General features: G+C 35.9%; 1 protein-coding gene and 1 long non-coding RNA gene across 2 annotated transcripts; both read right to left on the minus strand.

Moving 5' to 3' along the window:
* Window positions 1-6,266: 6,266 nt before the first annotated feature.
* Window positions 6,267-6,747, minus strand: LOC118490124. The gene is made up of 2 exons (XR_004888213.1): window positions 6,527-6,747; window positions 6,267-6,451 (listed from the first exon to the last, which is right to left on the minus strand). It is a non-coding gene; the product is annotated as an uncharacterized LOC118490124 (long non-coding RNA).
* A 3,173-nt stretch (window positions 6,748-9,920) lies between these two features.
* LOC110928617 (U1 small nuclear ribonucleoprotein 70 kDa) lies at window positions 9,921-19,499 on the minus strand. Its single transcript, XM_022171646.2, has 9 exons — window positions 19,268-19,499; window positions 17,281-17,379; window positions 15,575-15,978; window positions 14,176-14,242; window positions 13,737-13,790; window positions 12,258-12,326; window positions 11,734-11,799; window positions 11,573-11,641; window positions 9,921-10,230 (listed from the first exon to the last, which is right to left on the minus strand). The coding sequence occupies exons 1-9, from the start codon at window positions 19,376-19,378 to the stop codon at window positions 10,165-10,167; spliced, it is 1,005 nt and encodes a 334-aa protein (XP_022027338.1). The 5' UTR covers window positions 19,379-19,499; the 3' UTR covers window positions 9,921-10,164.
* Between the last annotated feature and the right edge of the window lie 1,913 nt (window positions 19,500-21,412).

Consider the following 21,412-nt stretch of genomic DNA (forward strand, 5'->3'; position numbering starts at 1 on the left):
TCTTGTAATAACACAATAGGACAAGGGAATTCATCATCAACCTCTTAGTAAGCTTTGGGTAAATATTTTAATAATTCTTATTGATTATTAAATTGAGACATAAAAACCAAAAACAAAACAATTTTTTTTAAATAAAATCAATCACCGTAAAGACAGAAGTTTAAGGTTTAGTTTTTCAGTTTTAATTCTTAGTTTATAAGGGTTTAGGGTTTATTTTTTATGTCTTTAGTAACTAAAGTTTTTGTTTTTTCACCAAAGTTTCTACATGTCCACTAAGTATGTTGCTTTTGGTTCTAGGGTTTAGTTGATTATTTTTTATGATTTTATTAATGTGCCTATAGTTTGTGCTGCTTTTATTAATTTAAGTTTCTTTTTCTTTACTATATTTTCTGTTTGTTCACTATAGTTAATTTTTGTTGTGTTTTTAATGTGACTATTTCCCCAAGGTCATCTTAGTTAGGTGGCCAAAAGTTTGCCAACATTGAGCATGGAATAAGAGAAGAATCAAACGCAGACTTAAGCTATTATGATGGTTCAAGATCAGAGTTGAAGAAACACCAAGTTAATCCTAAGGTTAACTTGTGGTATGGTGGTTCGTCCAAATAAGATTAATCTTCTTTCTTCCTGATTCGATTACTGCAAAGATCCTGCAAAACAGTCACAACACCATGAAGCTCGTTACATGGAGGAGAATAGGGGGTTCTCCTTGTAGCCACCCTCCGCGAGTGAGAATAAGAACTTGTTTTGAGGATGAAAGTGTGTGTATTAAGTGAGAGAGTGATCCTTAAACCTGGAGATGAAGTTTTCTATTTATAGCCGAAAAGAGTTGTGAAGAAGATCGGCTGATGGGCCTTGTGCCGGACGTCGACAACAATGAATATCCTCTCTTCATCCTTAAGCGCGACCATTAGTGTTTACAGGCGAGAGAAGAGTTGGCGCACGTTGAATGGATCCACGTGGCCTGGAAGTTATCCTTATTGTCAGGTCTGTCATCAGCAGTTAAATAGAGATCATGAAGTAGTGGTCGGCGCATGGTGATTGGTGCCACGTAGGTGTCCTTGTGTACTTCTTGTCTCCTGCACGATTGCTCATCGCGCAACATTGCTGGACAAAGCCTGTCGTGCGCCCAGTGGCTATCTGCTCTGACATCCGTACCAGATATACTTTCCAAAACCATCATGTTGGAGCAGACAAGCTTGCTCTTCTTAGCCTGAGCTTTCCTTGAGTAATCGACACAGAATTAGGGACCATACCCCTTCAAGTCCTCTCAGTCCAGTGCTTCTTCCATGCGCAGACGCGAGTGGTTAGAGCTTTGGACTAGAAAATTAGGAGCACCTGCGCTACATGCTGAAATTTTAGAAGTTGTGATGTGGTTTGAAAGACTTGTTGCACACCTTCAACTCCTCTCAGTCCAGTGCTTCTTCCATGCGCAGACGCGAGTGGTTAGAGCTCTGGACTAGAAAATTAGGAGCACCTGCGCTACATGCTGAAATTTTAGAAGTTGTGATGTGGTTTGAAAGACTTGTTGCACACACATGTGTTGCCTTTCTGGTGTGTGCGCGACCATTAAGCTTCTTGAATACGCTTAGATTTATGTCGTGCATCCTTCTTTTTGAAATTTTGAAAGGAGAATCTTCTAACAGGTTGGTGACGAAAGCGATGGTTGATGTGACCGCTTGTCATGCCATTTTGTCTGGTGTCAGAAAAGTGAGGTCCACGCGTGTGTGGTAACCATCACCCAACTTTCCCGCCTGACCATACCCCTTCAAGAGCAACACACCAAACATAGACATGATCATGAAGTGAACAAACATAAACTTGTTGGACTTCGTTTGATTTTGCAGCGGATAAGCAAGAGTTTGACATATCAGACGTCATGATTGAAATGATTTAGAAACACAGATATGAACAAAAGTATGAACGATTGAATGTGAATGATAAGAAGCAATCGAATGGACAGAAAATGTTGCGGGATAATCTGTCTTGGTAACCAGAAAAAGTTACCGGTTATTACATATAAATATGTGTAACTATGGCGGTTGATTTTGGCGGCAATAACTGTCATTAGGCAGTTTGAAATCACCCGCTCAAGATCCGAACCAGCACTTGTCACATAATATCCGAATACTACTTATAGTTTACTACATAAAATACATATAACATAAACATAATAAAGTTTAAATATTCATAATTAACATCCTCCCTTAAACTTGATTATGGTTTCATCTTCGTCATCACGCTCCTGTTGGCTTCGTCTACGGTTTACGTGCTTCACTAAAATTGAACCGGCGGCGTTTCTTGTGCAGATGCCAAGACCCTTCCCAGCTATTCCCGGCATACAAAGCATAATGCTCTGTCGTCCCTTCTTCCAGCATTGGATCATCATCAGCACTTTTGCATTTTCTTGCTTGTTCATTTCCTGCCATGGAGCTTCCTTCTTGTTCCACCATTGCTTTATCTTGCACTTTCTGTTGTACAGACTTGAACTTGTAATAATATACAAGAACGTCTAAATACATTGCATAGATGACTCTAATAAAATCACCATCTTGATATTCGAAACTAAGATCTTTCGCTATAGCCGGCCACAAGTTGTCAACTGTGACATCTTGATAACCTCCATCTCTTTCAACCATAACGTAAAGGCTGAGTAAATCTATTCTTCTTCCATCATCTAATACCGGTGGTATGGATCTTGAAGTTATTCCCAGTTTTTCTTTCAGAAACCAACCCACCATGATTTCGAACTTCATTTCAAGATCATGCTTGTATTTGAACACGAAGTCTCGATCATTAATCATGTCTAACAGGGCTTTACAGTCAGAGAATTCCTTGAATTCTAGTTCCCTTATGATCATCCGACTCCAATCAAATTCATTTTCATTCGAAACATTTAAGGTTTCGAAGTATGAATTCAAATAGTCATTCTTATACTTTTCGTTCACATCATTCAAATTCAGGACTTTCTGTATTTCTTTCATCCCTAATTATTCTTCTTTTGATAAACCAGAAATCTCGTTTATAGTGTTAAAAACGGGTGACGAAAACATCGGGTAAATCCTACAAGTATCACCACTTTTCTTGACGGTGAAACCTTGTAACGTTAACTGTTTCATGCTTAGAACATTTCTGTCCAATTCAGGGGTGTAAAAGACACTTTGTATCTTTAGTTTTTCGTTGTTAGACTTAACTTCAACATTCCCTATTCCCCAGATGAACAAAAAATCATTTTCACCAGTTTTCGTGTCAACTCCAACCAAATGCTTAATTCGTTTAAAAACATTTATATTACCGGCGTAATGATGAGAGAACGAGTTATTGACATACCATATGTCATTCCACTGACCGCCTTCCGTGCCAGTCACTATCATTTCACCCCGATCTCCTGCATCCATCCTGTGTGTCTGGATTCCGGTATTAACCGCTTGGTTAACTAGTTGTGTTGCTTCATCATGTTCTTTTGATTTGCATGAGTAAATTTGATGCCCTGGCCGGTGACAATAGAAACATAATTTCACCCCTCGTTTGTTTTTCGCCCCTTCATGTTGTTCGTCATAACAGTGTTGGCATGGTAGTGTTGTGGAAGAGATTCTGATTTCTGCAGGATTTCTTAACGTGGCTCTGATACCACTTTGTTGGACTTCGTTTGATTTTGCAGCGGATAAGCAAGAGTTTGACATATCAGACGTCATGATTGAAATGATTTAGAAACACAGATATGAACAAAAGTATGAACGATTGAATGTGAATGATAAGAAGCAATCGAATGGACAGAAAATGTTGCGGGATAATCTGTCTTGGTAACCAGAAAAAGTTACCGGTTATTACATATAAATATGTGTAACTATGGCGGTTGATTTTGGCGGCAATAACTGTCATTAGGCAGTTTGAAATCACCCGCCCAAGATCCGAACCAGCACTTGTCACATAATATCCGAATACTACTTATAGTTTACTACATAAAATACATATAACATAAACATAATAAAGTTTAAATATTCATAATTAACAAAACTTCGGTGATTTACAAACATAAATTACTTGCTTTTGTTAACTTAAGTTTCTTTTTCTTTAATATATTTTCTGTTTGTTCCTTATAATTAATTTATGTTGTGTTTTTAGGTGTGACTATTTCCTAAAGGTCTTCTCAATTAGGTGGCTAGAAGTCTGCCAACGTCGAGCATGAAATAAGAGAAGAATCAAACACAGAGTTAAGCCATTATGATGGTTCAAGATCAAAGCGACGCACCAAACATAGACATGATCATAAAGCGAACAAACATACACTTCGGTGATTTACAAACATAAATTACAATGAACAACATAAACTATGATGAACAAGTAGATCATTAAATGAACATGAAACAATCTACTGAGTGACCTATATAAATTCACCTGATTATTTAGGGTGTGCTAGTAAATGTACCTTTCTCTACATGAACTTTTGATTGATTTCGTAACATTGATATTTTCTAGTTAACCCTCATAGTGACATGTGTCCTGACACTTTCGCCATGATAAGTGGATTAAAGTTGACAATGGATCAAAGATGAAAGTTGAAGGACTAAACTTAAAATTCTGGAAATTTTGTGTTTCACAGACAGTGAAGCAACACTATGGTTCCTTCTTATGATACGTGAAGCTTTGGAGTGGGTGACAACTAGTTATGGTACTTCATGGATCATAACACAAAGCCTAGAAGAGCATGCTGATATGATCACGTAACCCACGTAAACAAACCCATGAAGCCCAACAACCATCACACGTTCTCATGCACCATCATTTAATTTGCACGTCACTTTGTGTTTCCATTTATTATTTCTATTGTTTGCATATTTTCAGTAGTTAGTGGATAGGTTATTTAGTGGTTAGTTTATTTCCATACTGGCGAAGCTTGAGATTTATGACCGGGGGCTCGAAAACATATATACCCAAAAATTTCTATAAAATAGGGGGTCGAAAACATATACACCTAAAAATTTCTATACGAAAACTACATACTCTCCACTACTGAGCGAAAAGTTCGGGGGGTCGGCCCCCCCCTCCCGCCCCCACTATCCTTCGCCCATGTATATAAGGCTTTGTGTTTTTAGTAACGGTAATGAGAAAAATTGTGGTAAAAAATAGTCTTTTCTTGTCTTGTGTTCTTGGAGCTTGACCCCCTCTAAGGGTTATCTATCTTGGGAGTTTGTAGGTTTTCTCCGTAAACCTATCACATGCATTGTCCGTAAAGGCCTCTAAATAGGCCACCGCATCTAACACCTTTGCTACCATTTCTTCCACCTTGACACATCCTTGGGTGTGCGTTAAACTCTCTATACCTCTCCCTTGCTATAAATAGCAAGCTACTGGCTTTAACTTCACTCACGCTTCAATTCTCACCCCCACTCTTGATTTCTTTGGTATTTCTTGCATTCTCATTTCAATTCAATCTTGTTTGTCAAAAGCAAAAGTTCATCTGCTCTTTGGTAAGTTCCTTGGTTCTTAAACAGAAGTCATTTTAGTACATTTGACCTATATATATCGCTTCTACGTGGTTCAAATTGTGTTTAGTTTGACTTGTGTGTTCCTTCCAGGTGCTTAGGATCCTTTGTTTTGAAATTCCTCGCACCAAACGTTCCATTATAACCAATGGTGCGGGTATGGGTGAGCGTGAAGGTGTGGTTGTGGGTATCAGTGTGGTTAAGAAACTATAGTCTACAAACCAAAACTTCAAATTACAAATAGAAATAAACTTCAGTGACCATATCAGAAACTTCAGTAAATAAACAGAAATAAACTTCAATGAACATATAAAAAAAAAAGGGTAGGTGCACGGTACCCCTGACCGCTGAGGGGATCCCCCCTCCCAGTTCACCACCCGACAAGGATCCCTGGCGGCAAATACCCTCCCAACACTTGGGGTTCGAGAGAGGTGGGGTTGCCACGTCTCGAACCCGAGACCCCAACGATCCAAGTGTTGGAATATGGGTGTCGGTGGCCAACTGAGCTACCCCAGTTGGTTTCAATGAACATATCAGAAACTTTAGTAAATAAGCTGAAACTATATGAACTATAGTGAACACACAAAAACAAACTTCAATGAACGATCAGAAATTCAGTGGACAAACAGAAACTTAAGTGAACAAATAGAAATAAACTTGAGTGAACATATCGAAAACACAAGTAGTGTTGGATGGTTTACCAGCTTCGCTTCCCTTGGTTCAGCTTACTTGAGGACAAGTAGCTTCTTTATAGGAGGGGCAACGATATAGAAATAAATGGTATTGCAATTTAAAGGGTCTTTTCATTTAATTATCTTAAGCAGAGGGGGCTCTAAATATGTTAGTAGTACGAATTTGTTACTATTGTACTAAATGGAGTCAGTATATTACCTACATTAATGAACGAAATCATTATGCGGATTTGAGAATTCCTCTATCCTCTGGATTCCTTTCTCTATCTGAATCACCTTTACACATCACACATTGATAGACTTATCACTAACTGCAACTTGAACTCCTAAAACGATAGCATGAAAACTTACGTCGTCTTCAAAGGAAGAAATCATGGCTTGAATTCGACATGGCCTGGGTGCAAGAAAAATGTGTGTGGAACTCCTAATTCTGGTTATTGTGGATTTGACACCAAAGAGGGGGCACTTGTTGCATTCAACAACTTCTGCATAGAAAAAGTTAGAACTAATCCTCTTCGTCCTTTTACTTTCTTTCCACATATGGGTTGTATTATAAATAAGAGTAAATTGCCATTTTGGCCTGGGGTTTGGTCATTTTTGCCATTTTAGTCCAAAACTCAAATCTTTTGCATCTGGGTCCCTGTGGTTTCAGTTTTATTGCCATTTTGGTCCAAAAATGAAATCAGGTCATATTTGTCTTATAAAATCCTGCAATTTTGTCATTTTTCTCAGAGGCAAATCAGGTCATATTTGTCTTATAAAACATGGTATTTATTTATAAAAAAGAAATGATCGTTTTGCCCCTGCGGAAAATGACAAAATAGCAAGATTTTTTAAGACAGATATGACCTGATTTCATTTTTGGACCAAAATGGCAATAAAACTGAAACCACAGGGACCCAGATACAAAAAGTTTGAGTTTTGGACTAGAGTGGCAAAAGTAACGAAACCAATGGACCAAAATGGCAGTTTACTCTATAAATAAATATTGACCATACTTTTCTTGCTTTTTGCATAATTCTTAAATCTAGTGTCCTAGTTGTAACAAGTCTCAGAACCTCTCCATAAGTAACAAGAAATAAGATAAAACAATTGGGTGACATTACAATAGATACCATAATCTGGTAAGTATCATTACCATTATTTTTTCTGTGTAGTTGTATACGATAGTTGTTTATCTTGCTTCTATTAATTAAATTGGTGTTGTAGTACCATTGACTTGAAGAGTTGTGGATATGATTTAACAAACTGGTGGGTTAGAGGAAATGTTTTCAGAATCGGACCATATATATATATATACATATATATATATATATATATATATATATATATATATATATATATATATATATATATATAGTAATAGCACCTAGTTTTTAAATCCGGGTCTAACTGGTCCGACCAGTAGAGTGATTGGTTTGCACAGATTTCGTTGTTTTCTTATAGCATGCGATTTGTGTTGTTTGCTTATAACATGCTAATTCATTTTTTAATATACACAGGCGTTTTTTTTTTTTTAAACACGCGAACTTTGATTTTGCAACATACGAACTTTTGTAATAACGTGCGAATACACTCTCTCTCTCTCTCTCTATATATATATATATATATATATATATATATATTGGGGTTCTAAAGTGAACACTAGTCTATTTGCGAACTGTGTGAACAAATCCTGACCATTGATTTACACACGTATATGGCAAGGATTAGTTCGCTCAGTTAGCAAATACACTAATGTTCACTCTTGAACCTAATCCTATATATATATTAACTTCATTACATATTTGCTATAACAATACAAAATAACACCCACAAACACGACTAGTAATTACATTTAAACTAGATACCCTCACGTCGTTTCACGTTACATCCTTTAGGTTTTGATGTTAAATAACCAACCAAGTTAAGTGTAACAATCCTCCCACTCGTGCCCTAGTGGTAAGAGGCTTGGGTTTTTCAACTAAGACTCAAATTCAATTTCCAGTTATGTCATATTGGGGTGGATATAGACAATAAAGGATTTAAAATAGGCCTTGTATGAGGTTGTCAGTTCGATTCCCGAGCCCAACCGGGTTTTTGTCCCACCATGTGTTGCACCAGTGAGTTTTGCTCTTGTGGTGGCACAACGACTGTCAAGTGGTAGTCGACGGTATAGTTTCCCGGGGGAGCGCCCAAAAAAGCCAAACTGTGAAGCCAGCGTAGGTCGGTTAAGACAATATAGTCTGGCCAGAGTGGGGCAATACGAGGCTCTCCGATTGAAGAGTGGTAACCTTATACACAAAGTTCACCGATCAAAAAAAGGTTTAAGTTGTAACATAAAATGCCCTTTTAACTTAAAAATGAACAAAGCAACCCGTGAACCTTAGGCTGACCCAAAACCAACTTTTAAGCTAACGAGTTCACAAGTGTGACCCAAAACTGACCCGGCCCTGTTTAGATTGAACTGAAGCCCGCAAACTCTGTGTTAAATACATTTTATGTTTTCATGCCTTGTCGAAAAGACTACAAATATTAATGGAGCCCAACCCCCAACACAAAAGTAGTTTGGTTTGTGTTTTTTTTTTAACGACCAACAAAACTTATATTAAACCCGCTAACCAGCAATGAGATGGTAAAAGTACAATACACGCTAGAGGCCTACAAACCCGAGCAAAAACAGAAAACCAAACAAGCTGAACAGAAAAACTGCGAGTAAATTGTCATTTTAGTCCCTGAGTTTTGTCCAAATTTGCCATTTTAGTCCAAATAGTTTTTTTTTTTTTTTTTTACTCTGGGTCCCTGACTTTTCCCTTTTGTTGTCATTTTGATCACATACACTAACTCCATACAAAAACTCCATCTTTAACCAGGGGTATTTTGGGGATTTTCATTTTAAATGTTTTCAATTGCCATTTTGATCCAATTCCAAAAAATCAAAAAAATTCCAAAAAACCAAAAAAATTCTAAAAAATAATAAAAATTCTAAAAAATCATAAAAATTCTAAAAAAATACATAAAATCCGTTTCGGCGCGAACCGTTTCGAACCCGAACCGTTTCGACGCGAACCGTTTCGAGCCGAACCGTTTCGAGCCGAACCGTTTCGAGCTTAGCCGTTTCGACGCGAACCGTTTCGACCCGTACCGTTTTGACCCGAACCGTTTCGAGCTGAACCGTTTCGACCCGTACCGTTTCAACGCGAACCGTTTCGAGGCACGGTTCGCGTCGAAACGATTCGGCTCGAAACGGTTCGGCTCGAAACGGTTCGGTTCGAAACGGTTGGCATCGAAACGGTTTAGCTCGAAACGGTGCAGGTCGAAACGGTTCGCGTCGAAACAGTTCAGCTCGAAACGGTTCGGGTCGAAACGGTACGGGTCGAAACAGTACGGGTCGAAACGGTTCAGCTCGAAACGGTTCAGCTCGAAACGGTTCGGGTTCGAACCGGTTCGCGCCGAAACGGATATTTTGGATTTTTTAGAATTTTTATGATTTTTTGGAATTTTTTTGATTTTTTGGAGTTTTTTTGATTTTTTGGAATTGGATCAAAATGGCAATTGAAAACATTTAAAATGAAAATCCCCAAAATACCCCTGGTTAAAGATGGAGTTTTTGGATGGAGTTAGTGTATGTGATCAAAATGGCAACAAAAGGGAAAAGTCAGGGACCCAGAGGCAAAAAAAACTATTTGGACTAAAATGGCAAATTTGGACAAAACTCAGGGACTAAAATGGCAATTTACTCGAAAAACTGCATAACAAAGTCGGACAATAAAACTCTTCCACTGGTCACAATTGAGACCGATTCTTATAGCCCGGTTTTTGATCCATAGGAAGCCTAGCGCCTTCCATAGGAAGTAGTTTGGTTTGTTATTGGACGTTGAACAAGACAATGTAACAAGGATTACTAATTTCAATATCTATATGTTAGCAGATATCTACAGCAAAACAAAACACGATTTTGCTTTCATAGTGTTTAAAATGACAACAATAACCCTAGTTAAATCGATCAGTTAGCCGTCGTCGGGGTCAAGTCCATTGTGATTATCTAGTTCTTTCAGCATTGACCCTACAAGAGACTGCAAGTAGAATGGTTATACTAGTCAGGTTATAATAGTAACTATAATAACTAAAAAATATATATTCACATTAGCCAATTAGAGGTCGCAAGATGGTCAGGTAATGGACAAAATCGTTCAGGTTGTAAAAGGTTTTTTTTTTTAATTACGGGTAGAGTCGGGTAGCGTGGACTAGGGTGTCAATCGTGTTGGGTTGACAGGTTGGTGGGTTCAAATGTGCAACCTGAACCCAACCCATATTATTATTCGTGTCAAAGTTTCAACTCTGACCCGCACACACATAAATTCGGGTCAACTCGAACACGACCCTTTTAACCCGTTTTTTCAATGAGTCATACATGTTGACGAGTTATAAGCGGGTTGTTGGGTTGTAGGCGGGTTATAGATAACGTCTTTAATCGGCCTGTTTCTTAAATTAAACATCTTAGACAACCCAAGCCTGTTTTATATAAGTAATCAATGAATGAATTATGATTACAAAATAATCTAAATCTTTGGATTAACCAAGTTATGAGTTTGTATACGTCATAAATACACAATGGCTAACTTTCAACCCGTTTGACATAAAAATATTAATTTCACCCGCTTGAGATAAAATAACCCAAATCGACCCATTCATAACTAAACCGGTTGATTTTGAAATCGCCACCTCTTACAAACACAAGTACTAGAGGTGATAAAACCGCAATGAGATTGGGTCACAGGGAAAAATAATCATGTCGGGTTGGGCCAACCCACCAACCGTTCTAAATCCGTTTTCATCTAAAAGAATTTATCTTGATAATTTAATAAAAGGCAAATTGGATTTAAATAATCCCAACTTTCTCAATTTGGCCGATAATAATCCCAACTCAGTTATTTGCCGATAATAATCCGAGCTGGTCCACTTTTGACCGATAAAACGGATTTAGAAAAAAATCCTTTTTAGCTAATTTTTGCCTTTTATTAAATTATCAAGATAAATTCTTTTAGATGGAAACGGATTTAGAACATTGTAAGCATTTCATAAAAGTTTGTAGACTTTTGACACGTACCCTTTTTAGCTAATTTTTTTTTTAATCTCCCCCGATGAAGATAAAACACAACTAAATCGACTCATAAGTCGGGTGAAATTGACACTTCTAAGGCCCCACCCCTATTCCATTCCCAAAAAAAGGAGGCCAGTTGGGTAACAGGTCAATCCGTCAATAGTGAAAATCTTTTCCACTCTTTGTAGTTTTAAATTTTTAATGATTAATGTATTAGGTTTCATGACAAAAACTATAATGTAACAAAAGAACTTTTTCATATAACGATTTTAGAACAGCTTGAAGTATATAAATACTCGTTAGGAAAGACCAACCTGGAGTTCCTCTTCATAGATTTTAAGTTTCTCACCAGAATCTTTCACATTAAGAAAACACTTATAAAGCTGCATAAATAATGTACACATATCATGAATACCACAAAAAGATGCATACATTTATATGAAATATAATATGGTAGAAAAATAATGACAAGCACCTTAGTCAGTTGTTTCTTGCGATTTGAAGTAAGTTTCCTGGCAGATGCCAGTTCATCCTCTAGCTTCTGCAACAACCATAAGAAAACGGTAATTTTGTATACCCAAATAAATTTGTGCAGCTTTTGCGATATGTTTACATAGAATTTGTGTTATTGTAATTACAAAAAAATAAGTTATTAAGGCGTTTAATAGATTGTATGCAATAAAAATACGCTTTTAAGTTACATTCAACCCGTTCCCTTTTTGTACGGGTCAGTTTGAACCGAACCTTTTTGACCAGTTTTTTATGATTTATATGAACAACTTGTGTTAAATATAATTACAAAATATATAATGTACAATAAATCAATTTTTAGTAAGGCGTTTTGTAGGTTGTATGAAAAAAAAAAAAAAAAAAAAAAAATCTTATTTTGCAACTTTCAACCCATTTTCGTTTTAGCAAACTTTTCAAATCTTGCCTATTTGACTCGATAAATTAACAAATCCGACATTTTTTTTTTATTTTTCTAATTTTCTTTTAAACCTGAGACTTCTCTTGCAGCTTAGATACATGATCACCTCTCTCTTCTGCAAGCTCTTCCATGCGAATAACCTGCGAAACACAAGTTTATAGATAAGAGAAAACGCACACAAAAATAAGCATACTCCTTGATATCCGTAAAATCTAACACTGTATTATTAAAATTCATGTCATATAACACACACATATATATATATGTCACCCCAGTGTTTTTAAATGCCTAAAACCACCAAATTTCTTTATTAAAAAATAGATCGTTACCTAATGACATAGCTTTTATAATCTTATTTAACACATTAACTTATAATGTAAAAAAGGACGAAAAAAGTGTTGATAGACGAACTGGGCTGAGCCAGCCTGTTTGGAGGCGTATTAAAAATTGTGTTTTTACACGTTACCCAACCTACCCACTTTGTCACCTTTATAACTACAGTTAAGAAAGCTGTAAAATGTTGAGGGACTTTCAATCGGTAACGTCCTAAGCTTAAGTAACCAAGTGAGTTAACTATAATCAAGCAGAAAACCGAGAGCGGTGGGTTAAAAGAAAAATGAGAAAGAGTGTTTTTCTGCAACTGTATAGCATTTTATACCCAATTTAGCCAGATGTTAAAACAATGTTAACCCACCAGCACTTTTTTTCTCCATCTTTTAGATTTTCTATACATAAATGAAGTGTGAAGTATGATTATAAAATTATATTAATACAATAATAATCTCATAATAAATGCTATAGGAGGTTGTATATTCAGTATCTTTCAACCAGTTGACCCATTCCCCAATCAGCTAAACTTTGTTGATTCGACTTACGTTGAGATAAAACACAGCCCAATAGGGCTGCAAACAAACCGAACAACCTTGTTCATGTCTGTTTGTTAAGGAAATATATGTGTTTACGAACCGTTCATGATCACTCACCAGACGAGATTTTCTGTCGTATTTGTTCGTTAAGAAAATGAAAGTGTTCGTGTTCGTTTGTTAATTTTAGTAAAGAATGCAAACTAAAGTTCATGAATACAAACGAACACTCATGAACAAAAATGAAAACAAACGAACACAAACAAGCGTTCATGAACAGAATATACAAACACTGATAATTATTAAATATATTATTTATCAGAATCTTGAAGTATTTCAATTAAGTATAAAAATTAAAAATACTGACGAACTATCAAACAAAAAAGAACACGTTACCGAACGTTCACGAACATAAATGAACGAAGTCACGAACACAACCCTGTTCAACGAACCTTGTTCGTGTTCGTTCATTTATTAAACGAACAAATACAAACGAACTTCCCGCCGAACGGTTCGCTGAACGTTCGGTTCATTTGCAGCCCTACAGCCCAAAACTGCTCATTTATTATTAAATAGGTCAAATTTGCCGCTTCAACAAAGAGTAAAGACTTGAATAGCCTGTTTACAAGCAACATATTACATATTATTAATAACTAGAAGAGCATTGGTATACGCAAAGATTCAAACCTCTTTTTGAAGTTCTTCTATTTTTTGGTGAGAGATGTCGAGTTGCTTTGCAACCTGATGACAATATAGTGGAGCACCCACATAAGATAGTTTTTTAACAAGACAGTAATTATAATGCCAACTTGCCAAATATGATGAGAAAAATACGCATATTTCCATGATGATGATAATATAATACTTTGAACAAAATGATTTTGGATCTTTTGCACAAACTCTTCAAATCATTTAAAAAAAAATTGTATGCCCTTTAAATAATAATCTAATGTTCGAATCAAAAGGTTTAAGATGATTTATGCAATAATATCACACTATGGACATGGTGACTTTAAGCCGATTTCCTTCTAAACTATTTTAATTTTACCGATTTGACCCGTTATAGATAAAAGATAACCCAAAGCAACACATTCATAAGTACATGCACATGGAAGTGGATCCCTACCTGATCATGATCTCCATGACTTGAACCAGATGGATAGTCTCTGCTATGGCGTTCACTTAAATCTGAACTGCACAAAAGCACCAGGAAGAACAATAAAAGAAAGTTTGACTTGTTTGACCTAAAAATAAATGGTTTTCCTTCATTAAAGATGTTCTTTACTCATAGTTGTTAATAGCGGATGATAGTGACAAGCAACCTATGTGCTACGTAGCGATAGCAATGAATAGGAAGCACTATTTTATGTTTAGCGATACGCTAGAAGAAAATTTAGAAATATTTTATATGTATATTACATCCAAATACGGTGTTTCTATACGTATATTTAACAAAAAAAACCCAAAATCCAACTATTGTATACGTATATTTTATCGCTATTTATATTAAAACCAAAAAGAAAAACTAAAAAAACCTGAAATCCCGCTATTTACTCGCTATGGAGGTGCCAAAATCAGATAGCGATGAATGAGCGCTTCGCTACGCTATTTGCTATAGCGCTATCAACAACTATGTCTTTACTATAGGTGGTGATTTGGTTGATGGTTGATCAAGTAATTTAATTTGATTGTATTGTAATGAAGATTGGTTAGTCATCATGCATATGATCAATACTTTTCAACATTAAACGGTAATGACTAGTCTTTCTATGTCTAGTGTCCATTCTGTTACTCTCACGCTTTGTTATGCTATTATTCTCAAATGAATATATGTATAATACATGGAGGTGCCACACCTGTATTCATTATTTCTGAAGCTTGATACATAAATGAAAACAAAAATTATGATTACTATTAAGAAACTATTACACACAAAATTGTAAAACATTGTATACAGAATGAATACAAGGTATAATGTATACATAGGCCACCCAAATATTAAAAACAACTTACGGGCCACCCAAGTATTAATTTGTTTTCCTTCATGCCAATTTAGTCAGAAGAAACTTGCCAGAATATTACAAATTATTACCCTTAAGTTTGAAGCTCCTGTCACATCTAAAGTTGTAAAACGACAAAAATGCCCATGAATCTACTAAAAACAATAAACTATAGCTGGAATGTCAAACCATATGAGTAGATTCAAGGGCATTTTTGTCATTTTATAAAGTCTAGATGTGACAAAAGCTTTATACTTAAGGTCAATCCGTCATTTCACTAATTTACGGCACAAAACTTTTCACATGACATAAGCTGACAAACAAAACCAAATTGATATTTGTATGCCCTCTAAATTTGTTTTAATACTTAAGCGGTCTTACTAAAAACTTTGGAATTCTTGTGTGGCTTATTTGTACACATTATCACTAGATAATATATTGTAAGATGGGATTTATAACAAAAAAAAAATAGCAAAATATTCTTTTAACTTTTTCATAACGATTAATATTAAATTATAACCTTACCCATTTGTCAATTTCGCAGATTGATCTTTATACTTATTCCCACTTCTTCTTATCTCCTTTTCTTGATCCATGTCTGTTTGGTCATGATCTCTTTCACGTTCAAGGTCAATGTCATCCAAATTTTTATCTCGATCATGTCCCCTGTCCCGGTTAACAAAACGGTCCCGGGACCGGTCAACATCACGGCCCCGATCATATCCTCTGTCTTTACCCTGATCGCGATCTCGAGACCATTCCCTGTTTTGGTCCCGAGAACGATCACGTTCACGACCGTAGTCTCTATCTCTACCCCTGTCAAACTCCACATCTCTGTTAGTATTGTGACGGAAATTGTCACGGCCAAAGTTTGTTCTCCCGCCTCTCGTCTTGACTTCATTGACTTTTACAACTCGTCCATCAACGGTCTAATAAAGATCCATTAAATCAAACAGCTAGATTTATTAGAGCTAGAAGCTAAAATTGAAGAAATTTTTTGTTATTAAAAAAAGTACTATGCATAGCAGAGGTGGAAATTGGGCGGGTTGGGTAACAGGTCAAATGTGTTTGGGTAAAAGCACGTAAATTTTATGTCTTAATAAAAAAAGAAAATTTAACATAAAAATTAAATGATTTCAAAGTATTATAATGTCTTAATAAAAACTTGGGAGAAACACAAATTTAGATTCAAAGGTCAAATATATTAACTTAAATGTAAACATCTAAGAAAAAAACTTAAATCTTGGATTATACTTTCTATTTTTGAATTTTACGTAATTTTGCTCCAAAAACCGAAAACCCGAACCGTTGCTAAAACCGAAACCGAACGGTTTTCAAAAACCGAACCGTACACACCCCTAACAAAAACTATGTAACTACAGTATATACGTTTACTTTAAATATAACGATTCAGGGCATTGTAATCCCTTAAATACAAATTCGCAGCTTTTGACCCTTTTTGTTTCATATATTTTTATTTTTTGTTTTACCTTTTTGACCTGTTACCAACGAAATACAGCCCTAATTGACCTGTTTCCATACAAATCGGTTGAGACTGTCACCTCTAGTGCATAACATTAATGACCAAAAACATCAACATATAACCAACTGCAAGTACCCTTTCATCTATTTCCTATTATCATTTACTTATGATTTGATTTATTAGGATTGTGTTTTATCAGTAATGGGCAAAAAGATAGATTAAAGAAATTTCGGTTCAAATGGGTTGGTTGGGCATAAGGTAAACATATTTTTGATGCATTTAACTTCCTAGACTTTTCATTTAAAAAAAAAAATTAGATTATTACTAAATAATATAGCTTTGTAATAGTATTTGACATTAAAATGTTTACTCCTTTTAACCTGTTACCCGGCCCACCAATTATGCCACCTCTAGTGCATAGCATTGGTGACCAAAATACAAATTTTATCTGAAAAGAGTAAAGTATACGGATAGCCCCTGTGGTTTTCCTAAATCTTGGATTTGGTCCCTATCTTTCCAAGAGTACCGGATAGTCCTTGTGGTTTGCACTTTGTAACGCATAAGTGCAAACCGCAGGGACCATCCATGTACTTTTGGCAAAAGTTGGGGACTAAATGCGTTACAAAATGCAAACCACCAGGACCATCTGTGTACTTTTGGAAAGCTAGGGACTAAATCCAAAATTTTGGAAAACCCCGGGGACTATTCATGTACTTTACTCTATCTGAAAATAACTAATTGCAAATACCCTTCCATCCATATCACTGATGGCATTGACCGCAGATCGGGGATTTGTAAAAGTAACAAACCCATAGCATTTTCCATTTACTCCACGGTCATTGATTATCTGAAAATAAAATGTAGAAGCAGACAGCTTTAGATGAACTTTTTGTTAGAAAACAAAATGACAATGTAAGACACAGTAGTAACCTTTGCATTACTATTACAAAACATAATTCATGTGTATTAACATTACATATACACTTTATTTCCATGACACATCTTACTGCTGATCGTAAGAAGTAAGAACTCCTGAGATACATTAAAAACCACCAACACGCTTTGGACAGGTGGTTGCACACACTAATTAAATTACTGGATCTTTAAGAGCCCTAAGTCTTCAAATTAACATTAGCGCACATGATATCAACGGGAAAAGATATGAGCTACTTAACTCAAAGGCGAAGGATAAGAGGGGCGGGGAGCCCCCCCCCCCCCCCGATTTTTCGCTCAGTAGTGTTATATATGTAGTTTTCGTATAGAAATTTGTGGGTATATACGTTTTCGCCCCACGACCGGAAAATTCAAGCTTCGCCACTGACTTAACTAAAAGGGATTCAAAGGAACGCCACTCCTACTAAAAAAGGGATGAAATACTGACATATGGAAAGAGTCTGTTGCTAATAACTTGTTCATTCCTTGCATGAAACCGGACTTAAAATGACATGGTTGTTTTGTGTTCTTGATTTCATCAGCTTTTTTAGGATTGGGGCACTGGGTGGAAGTCAACAGATTTCTGTAATGACTGTAAACTGAGCTTTCCTATAGAGTCCTAAACAGCACTATGATTATCTAATGTTGCTTGCGTTTCAATAAGAAATTGATGATCTCAGTTAAACCATAAAGCAAATGCTACAAATTGAATAACAAGTTGGAAGTCGTAACAACAGTGTAGACATCATATTTGAATTGGTGATGAATGAAGTTGAGCTCAAAAGTCTAAGATTAGATGGTTTTTTAGCAACAATGGAGGTAGGAGTAGTAGGACTAAAAACCATCTAATCTTAAGAATTTTGAACTCAACTTCATTCATCACCAATTCAAAATTGATATCTACACTATTGCATGGTTTTAAAAAACGGCTGAGGCGCGCACCTCAAGGCGATACGCCCAAAAAAACGATTATGAGGCATGCCTCAGGGGGTTTCTAGTGTATGTGCGCCTCAGAGAGGCTGAGGCGTTAAAAAGGCTGCGCCTCAAGGGTTTCTGATATTTGTTTTTGATGTTTTTGACTTTTTGTGTCAATTTCAAGCAATTTATGTCTTTTTTACGTTTGTTTTTGATGATTTTGATCAATTTGATGATGAATTTAGTTAGAATTAATATTTTTATAAGATATATAATTTTATATTTAGTTTCTAATTCCGCCTCGGTTCGCCTCAAGGCTTACGCCTCGTGAGGCGAAGAAGGAAAAAGGGCTCGAAACTCGTTTCCGTTTTTTTAAACCTTGCACCGTTGTTACCTATTAACTTCCAACACATTATTCAATTAGTAGCATTTGCTTTAAGGTTTAACTCAGATCATCAATTTCTTATTGAAACGTAAGCAACATCAGAAATCATCAAACCTTATTGTTCCTCTTCGTTATTCCAGCGTAATGAGTTTACACAAATGATTAACACGAAACACACACAGAATACCAACAAACAAACAATAAGTTGTATATAGATGAGAGTGTACATACATATATGCATCACTCTATGAACAAATTCACGAACACAGCAGAAATTATCACGTTCAAAAATCATCAAACCTAACTGCTCCTCTTCGTTTGCCTAGCGAAACTAGTTTACAAAAACGATTAACACGAAGCACACACAGAACATCAACAAACAAACAACATATTGCATATACAGATAAGAGTGCACATACACATATGCATCACTACATGAACAAATTCACGAACATAAGAACATTTAATCGTGTATAGACTCAAAACACTGATAAACGGTTACCTTAACGGCGATAATTTGACCGTAAATGTCAAAAGCGCTTCGAATAGTATCTTCAGTGGATTCGTACGGAAGGTTGCCGACGTAAACGGAGTTTTCGTCGTCGATCGTCATTTCGGTCACCACTGAAACCCTAATTCACCGGAAAAGAAGCAATCAATGGTGATAGAGAGCGGAGACCCCCAATTCTACCGAAGTGGTTTTCTGACGCTTTGTTGGGTTGTACCCTACGTACAACTTAACAATGCAGTATTAGTTTTTGTTGAACTCAGGAGAGTAAAGTGTCCAAATGGTCTCTGATATTTTGTTACTTTAGTTTAAAACTAGGTTAGTTTCCCGTGTGTTACACGGGTTGAACAATTTAAACTATATAGTATAGATATTTCCTGTAAATGCAAAACAAAGACAGAGACATTTACATACCATATTGACATAAATGAGTTAATATAAATGTAACCCATAAACTCGTACATATTAATTAACTAGTTTAAGATCCCGCGATTTTCGCGGGTGGACTAACACACAAATACATAACTTAAAATTGTTGAAATAATTCTTTGAAAGAAATAAACGTTCAAGTAACGAAATCCATCCCTCTACCAACGGGTACGTAATGTCAAACGAAGTTAGAAAACCAACGCACTATTTTTACGATCTAATTAAACAAACAATACAAATACCGTTCGGCTCTTACACACACGTCCCAGCGTATCTGAAAGGTAAAATAAAACACACTATTTTTACGGTCATTAATATTATATGTAAATGACTTGCTTTAATCGAATCTATTATAAAGTCAAAAGAAGAATATTTCTGTAGTCGAAAGAAGATAATTGAACTCTACATGTTTGGTATCGTTTACATATTGGTTTTTGTTTGCTTATGGTGGGTTATATTTACTTATTTTGAAAGGGTCTTGTTATTTATCTTTGTAGAGTTGTTTAGACTAATTGAAGTGGTAAGGTTTAGTTGTGGTTTCAGTGTATTGGCTATCCTTTACATAAGGACCTTGTTTGTTTAAGGAATATTATTTTTGAGTTGTTTTTCACTCTTTGGGGGCAGGTGGAGGTGCTTCAACATCAGTCATCAATGATTTTATTTTAGTTAGGATATGTTTTTCTAGTATGTTTTAATGGTTAACTATACAAACTCTTTTTTCTAAAGCCTTTTTAAACACCCTGACCCGAAACTTGTTTTGACCTGGACCCGTTTCAACCCGAAACAGAACATCCATTTTTAACTGACCCATTTTGACCCACCACCCGACCCGCTTGCTTTGCCCGGTCAGGTGTCACGACCCCCGACCCCATCTGGCCGGAATCGGTGCCGTGAACAGTCCAGTGGTACCGGTGATTATTTTGAAAAACATTGCAGCGGAATTTCATCAGGACCGTGAGTTAGGAAAAATATCAGAGTTTAGAAACACCGGATTTTATTTAAAAAGATGGAATAAATTCCATGTTTTACAAATGTAGCTTTTAATAAAAAAAATAATATAAAAATAATATTTCTTAATTTGAAAATAAGCCACTTCTTGAAGTCCTTCAGTGTCGGATCCAATCCTTACTCCAATCTATTATAATTACCTGAAACGCGTTTTAAAAAGATTTTGTCAGCAGGGAAATACTGAGTGAATTATTCATTTTATTGAAAATGACACGTTTTATGATTATTCACAGTGTTAAGATCTTTTACGCATGTTTCTGATATCAACCAACTACCCACAGTATTTGTCACTCGACCGAATCTGTGACAGTGGTCATATCACCATTGGCTGCCCCAATGAATGACGTAAATCAATTAAATTAGGTTCGCCCACCTAAAATGATTTAAACTGTAATATTGTGCACAATACCCCACATACTGGCTGTAATTTGGTGATTACATCAACTTAATCACTGGTATTATAATCTCGGAAAATGAATTTGGAGTATTGTAAAATAGTTAATAACTCACAAACGGTGAGAAAAGAATTTATAAAAGAAGAATAACTCACAAATCATCATGCAGGATTGAGTTAACAAACTTCTTGATTCTACTTCTTTCGATAATTAGGCATGTACTTTATTATTCTGGATCTTCTGATGATTTAATAGTTTGTTTGATTGTAAGGGTGTAGTTGGGAGTGTTTTTGGTAGTTTAACAGAA

Source organism: Helianthus annuus, chromosome 3 (genome assembly GCF_002127325.2).
Source record: "Helianthus annuus cultivar XRQ/B chromosome 3, HanXRQr2.0-SUNRISE, whole genome shotgun sequence".
In the NCBI taxonomy this organism is placed as follows: domain Eukaryota; kingdom Viridiplantae; phylum Streptophyta; class Magnoliopsida; order Asterales; family Asteraceae; genus Helianthus; species Helianthus annuus.

Bases quoted from the DNA above. Each gene is read 5' to 3' on its own strand.
- LOC110928617 (XM_022171646.2), bottom strand. From the start codon at position 19,378: ATGACGATCGACGACGAAAACTCCGTTTACGTCGGCAACCTTCCGTAC. The intron at 17,380-19,267 runs GTAACCGTTTAT...TTTTATTTTCAG, and splicing joins GTCAAATTATCGCCGTTAAG to ATAATCAATGACCGTGGAGT. The intron at 12,327-13,736 runs GTTTGAATCTTT...TGTGTTTCGCAG, and splicing joins TAGAAGAACTTCAAAAAGAG to GTTATTCGCATGGAAGAGCT.